At 32.9% G+C, this 6078-nt stretch overlaps 1 protein-coding gene across 1 annotated transcript; it reads right to left on the reverse strand.

Moving 5' to 3' along the window:
- Positions 1–3781: 3781 nt before the first annotated feature.
- Positions 3782–5644, reverse strand: LOC110721993 (basic 7S globulin-like). The gene has a single exon (XM_021901218.1). The coding sequence runs from the start codon at positions 5486–5488 to the stop codon at positions 4199–4201; it is 1290 nt and encodes a 429-aa protein (XP_021756910.1). The 5' UTR covers positions 5489–5644; the 3' UTR covers positions 3782–4198.
- Positions 5645–6078: the final 434 nt, after the last annotated feature.

Raw genomic sequence — 6078 nt, forward strand, 5'->3', positions numbered from 1 at the left:
TATAGAAATCATGCTTAAGTTATTATTTTAATTCCTAGTATCATGTTAGGATGTTCCTAGTATCATGTTAGGATGCTTTCTTTAGTATGATATTTAGGGTGATTTGCTTATATCAATTATGATTTCTATGATGCTTCTTATTTTCTTTTCCTAATATTCATGTTAGTATCATGTTAGGGTTAAAGATTTGATTTTTATTGCTTAGTGACATGCTAGGGTTTGTTATTAATCTTATTAGTATCATGCCTAGGATCTTGCTATTATTATGCTTTAACATGATTACGGATATTATTATTATTATTATGATTATAATTATAATTGATTATATATTATTATGTTGCTTGATTATATTTATTGCTTGATCACGCCTTTTATGCATGTTTAAAGGGAATTTTGTACTTGTAATCACGCTTAATAAGATAATTAATAATCTTGTTTAGGGTTAATTTGATTATAATTCAAGTGATCGCCAATATTCAACCAACATAGATAAACAAGTTTAGGGTGAACCTGTTGATTGTATGTTAGTAAGAAAGCGCACATGAATACGATCAGAATAAAGTAGAGACCTATTATTAGGGCAGGTTCAATCTCTTTTAGGTTGGATTTGTACCTTCATCCCCGAACTATCAGTCATGGTTCAAGACCTATTGGAGTTGACGATCTCCTGGATCGTTAAGGGGTGTAACCTTCACCTCGTGAACGGTTTACAAGTTCCTAAAACTTGTTGGCGACTCTTTTGCTCTATCTTCTTTCCCTTTGGACGCCACCGCACTTTAGTGTATGATCACAGTGGGGTTCAAGCTAGGGGTAATGCTTGAAATATTCCTTACAATTAGATAATGATAACTTTCTTAAATTACATGTTGTATGATCGTGTACATCTACATCTATAATTTTAGCACCCAACCTTTTTACACATTTTTGCCATATATATATATATATATATATATATATATATATATATATATATATATATATATATATATATATATATATATATATATATATATATATCACTAGATTAGGCTCGTGCGATGCACGATTTGAATATTATTTTACGATTTTAACAATTTTATTTAGCTTATTTGTTTGTAATATGTACGTAGTATTCCCTCCGTCCCTTAATACAACGCCTCTTTCAGACTTTCTCTTTATTATGTGAGAAATAAATGCTCAAAAGAGACATTGTATTAAGGGACGGAGGGAGTACAAATAATTTAATCAACATCTAATAAATTGAGAAATTAATAGTGGAACGCTCAATTCGTATAATCTGTATAAAATATACAGAGTAGGAGGAAAAGATAATGTTTATAAGAAAATGAAATAGTCTGACCTTCTTTTAATTTTCCAATCCAAATTGCATAATTAGTCAATTTAAATATAAAATCTGATAGAGAAATGTATAATTATTTATCATTTTCAAATTTTTATTTATGGTGAAAATAAAAAAAAATAATGTCGTTATTAGTTTTGGCGGGAAATTTTTTTTATAAGAGGTTGACATGTGGAAAGTAATTACATCAGCGGTAATTATTTTACTTATATTTATAGATTTATTTATATTTTGTTTACAAAGTTATACAAATATAGCTTTGTTATATGATTTGCTTGTTTATTTAGCAATTTTATAGAGAAATATTTTCTCTCAAATCGTTAATGACATTTAAGAGAATATTTTTTAAAAAAATATATCAAAAAACCTTCACATATAAGAGTTTACCAAAAAAAAATTTAAATTAGCTTTTGTTGTTCACCTTTTTTTTTTTGTTATTAGCTTTTATTCATGTTGTTTTTTTTTCCGTTTATTAGCTATATATTGTTCGTTATTGTTCTTTATCAAATCTTATGTAACGACCAAAGATAGTTTAAGTCATTACCTAACCCACAAACAATTTCGAGAAAACTTAATTACATTTATAAGATCAAACAGGGGTTGCGGTAGGGTAAAAAAAGTTCAACCCACTCCATCTTCTACAGACTTGATACTCCTTGTTCTTTGAGAAAATTGCACAATTTGAGTCCACATAAATCATATTTTTGAACCAATTAAAGCGGAATTTGTCCTTTGCAAATACTTATAAATGAGATTGTTATTGAGATTTTTTTTACGAACGAAACACTAAAATAAAAACTGCTAAAAACAAAATCCCAACTAAAATTTTTATCACGATTTTAGTTGGGATTTGCGAATTTATCAACAACTAACATTGAATTTGGGAATAGGGGGATAATCTATGACATGATTCATGAACAATAATGAACGATATGATCGAACAATGTTGAACGATGACGATCGAACGATGATGACCCATGATGATGAACGCATACCAACAAAGATCAAACAATGATGAACAATAATGATAGAACAATGATGAACGATGAACGATGATGCTTGAACAATGATGATGATGATGATGAACGATGGAGAGCAATTCTTATCACGATGATTTCTAGTTATAATTATAAATTTGAAAATTAATTTATATTATAAAAATACATTTTCATAATTTATAATTATGTATTTTTAAAAAAGTGCATGTATTAAAAATAATACAATTTTAATACAATTTGGACATTAAAAATAATTCAAAATGAAAATAAAAATACAAGATATAAGCCAATAATATTTTGCTACATCATTAAATTGTGGTGTCATTTTTAAAGAATGACATTGTATAATTTTTACCGTCCACAACAGTTGCGATTTAAAAAGTGAAGATTGAAGAACCCTGCAACTTTCCATGCAAATCGCGGCCTGCACCATTGAAGATTGAAGAACCCTAACAATTCGCCCTTGTTCAATCGATTAAGATCTGTGGGGCATGGTCTGATAATCTTGAATCTGAGTTTTGTTGAAATTGAAGTCGAAATTGAAGTGAAATTGGAGTCCAAACAATTTGATTTAATAGAAAATTGATGAGGAGAAGGAAAGAGAAAGAAAGAGAGATATAAAAAAGACAAAATAGTTGGGACGCACAAATTGTTGGGTGCGGGTGGATGCACCCAATAGTTTGCGTTCTTAATATCATATGTTTGGTAAGTATGAATATGGAATAAAGTTTTTTTTAAAAAAATTTCTTTTATTTTTAAAAGTATGGGCATGAGACAAGTCCAACTCTCACTTGTTTTCTAAACTCCATACCTTGAGAGTTTGAGGTTAGGATTTGAAATTCTTAAAATCATCAAACAAACATATATAAGGTATGTGTCTAAACCATTGTAAACTTATACCTCATACTTAAATTCTGTGAACCAAACACCCCTAAGATATCTTGCTTAGTAATCAAAATTAGGTTGATATGTGAGAGATTTTCGACTTAACGGATATTTCTCCTTATCTTAAAATTAAAATAAATTTTCAAAGAAAATAATCTAATTATTTGCGAAGAATTGTTGAAAAGGTAAGGACGAGAAGTGCATGCATACTATTAAGCTTTACATTAACATACCTATTCATGCTTTTATCTTACTTCATCTTAGTTATCTAAATCTATTACATCAACTTTTGTTTTTTCCTTTAAAAAAGTTTCTTAAATCATATACCACCCCCGTTTTCAAAAGTTCGGCTCACTTACTATTCATGTGTTCAAAATAAAATAACTTTGACTACATTTAATGACTTATACAATATAAATAAATTAACATATGGGATGTTATTATATTCCTCTTATTATAAATTTTTCAAATATTAATTTTTACTGTATAATTTTCTCTTATACATAGCCGAACATATTCATGATCAAAGGTGTTCATTGGAAATGTAAAGTGGTCGAACTTTCAAGAACGGAGAGAGTATTTATTATATTAATCATATGGAGCTTACAAGAATTGGGAGTAGAGTATAACAAAATATTTTCTTTCCTTTTCTTTGTCACCATCCATAATTATTTGCCGGATTTGTGACATACTAACATACCTATATGGAGGAATACATTCAATTCGATAGTAGGGTACACTCTATAACAACAAGCACATAAAGGATAAGATAGCTTATTATTATAGTTAGGTGAGGAATCATCCGTGCAATAATGCTTATTGCCAACTTCCCTACATACCATGTGAATTGATGACTACATATTCGGATAAACATAACGACTAGTACAAGTATGTACTACGTTACTAGTAGTAGTCACTATAAGTGGCTAGTTATTTAGTGTCAAGTAATCACCGTTATTGTTGACTTTTACAGTGTTCATACTACGGAGTTAAATTTAAATCTGGAGCATCTAATTCGATCAGGAACCAAAGAAGTAGTAAACCCAAGCCTTGACTTAGCTAAATCAAATTGCACCAAAACATCTTCCAATTGATACGCTCCTATAACAATTGATGCCCTTGGATTACTTCCACCATTCACAAAACCAAGACAATACGCGCTCTGATTTGGACTCAAGGTGCTGTACACTAGGGAGTTTGTCGCTTGCATCCGCCAAACCACCCCATTAGGCAACACTAGGTTGATGTCTGGTACAGAAGGCCCAATTCTCGTGTAAGGTAACGTGGAAGGATCGTAGCACGCCTCGAATGGTGCTATCGGAGCAACCCTTTTAGACTTATAGTTTGTCTTGAGTATGTTATCAAATTCGGTTATCAAAGCCTTGTAAATAGACGTTTCCATAATAGTGTAAGGATAAATAACACTTAGCATTGTTCCACCGTTTCCTTTGCTATCTATAGAAAGTAAGGACTTGTTAATTGGTACGTCTGCTTGTGATATTCTGAGTGCTGAAACTCCAATATAATATTCGGAGGGTCGGACTGGGTTTCGGACTAGAGGAGTGTACGAAGGTAGGGTTACTTCGACGTCTATATCGGAGGCAAAATTGTAAGGCCCGTCTCCGAATATAAGTGCACCATCTTCCGAAGGGAATGATGATAGGCAAAGAGCGAATTTTCGAGAGAAACTGAAAGTGGAGGCGAGTTGAGAAGGGAGGGACACATTAGTCCTTCCAAGACCGGCAACTCCGGACACTCCTTTTGCTAGGCCTTGTAACAATGACATCGGTGCGCAAACAAAGAGATAGTTGGGTATGGTCACTGTTTTACCCATGTTCGACCCGTTTATCGAGTTGATACGGATCACATCGGTGGCTAGCTCGCCGCCTGAGGGCGGGGAGATGTTTGTGACAGGGTTTTTGAGGGAAGATGTACTGCATATGTTGTTTGTCTTACAAATTTTCGCGTTGGCGAGAGTGCATTGAGGAGAGCCGCAGGAAACAGGGCGGTACGTAGAGGAGAGGTAGCGTTTCCCGCAGCTAACCCATAAGAATGGAGTACCAAGGTCGAGTGTTAAGGGTATGATTACTGGAGGCGTTCTTTGGAGGACTTTGGCTGTGAGTTGGAGGGTGGATGGGTCTCTTGAGACCGGGAGGGCTATCGATTTGGGGCGGTAGGAGGCGGCCGAGGAGGAGGTGGTGGTGGAGGAGTAATGGATGAGGAGAAGAGAGAAAATGAGAATATGGTAATGGTAGGAGGAAGGCATGTTTAGTTGATTAAAGAGGCAATGCGAGACACTGTATATATAACTATGTGTGTTGAAAATAATGGTCCTTTTTGAGGGTGTTGGAAAATGGCAATTGCATCAAAGCATCAACTATTGTAAGAAAGTTATCTTATTCGTCTAGTATTGTTATTAAGAGGTGGGGCTCCCATGACCTTGAGATGTTTACTCCATTTATGTATTTGTTCAATGTAAAAGAGTAATAGTTAGAGAGCCAAGTGATTGAGTTGATCGAATATATTACTCCATACAAGTGTAGAAAATCGACAATACCGGTCTAGAATATGGACATTGTTCTTCCAAATACAAGACTTAAGTACTCCATCCGTTTTTAAATACTTGTTTCATTTCTCTATGCGCAGAATTTTAGGAGAAATTAGAGAAAGTAATAAAATAGGGAGATAGTGGGGTAGTTGAGAAAATAAAAAATTATAAAAAGCAAAAGTAGTGGAAGAATAGGAGGAGAGAGAGTATTATGTTAGGTCCACCAAGTGTGAAAAAAGAATTAAATATTGTAAAAGCTTTCCAAAAAAGGAAATGGAGCAAGTATTTAAAAACGGAGGGAGTATCGA

Source organism: Chenopodium quinoa, unplaced genomic scaffold (assembly GCF_001683475.1).
Source record: "Chenopodium quinoa cultivar QQ74 unplaced genomic scaffold, ASM168347v1, whole genome shotgun sequence".
Lineage (NCBI taxonomy): Eukaryota > Viridiplantae > Streptophyta > Magnoliopsida > Caryophyllales > Amaranthaceae > Chenopodium > Chenopodium quinoa.

Bases quoted from the DNA above. Each gene is read 5' to 3' on its own strand.
- LOC110721993 (XM_021901218.1), bottom strand. From the start codon at position 5,488: ATGCCTTCCTCCTACCATTACCATATTCTCATTTTCTCTCTTCTCCTC.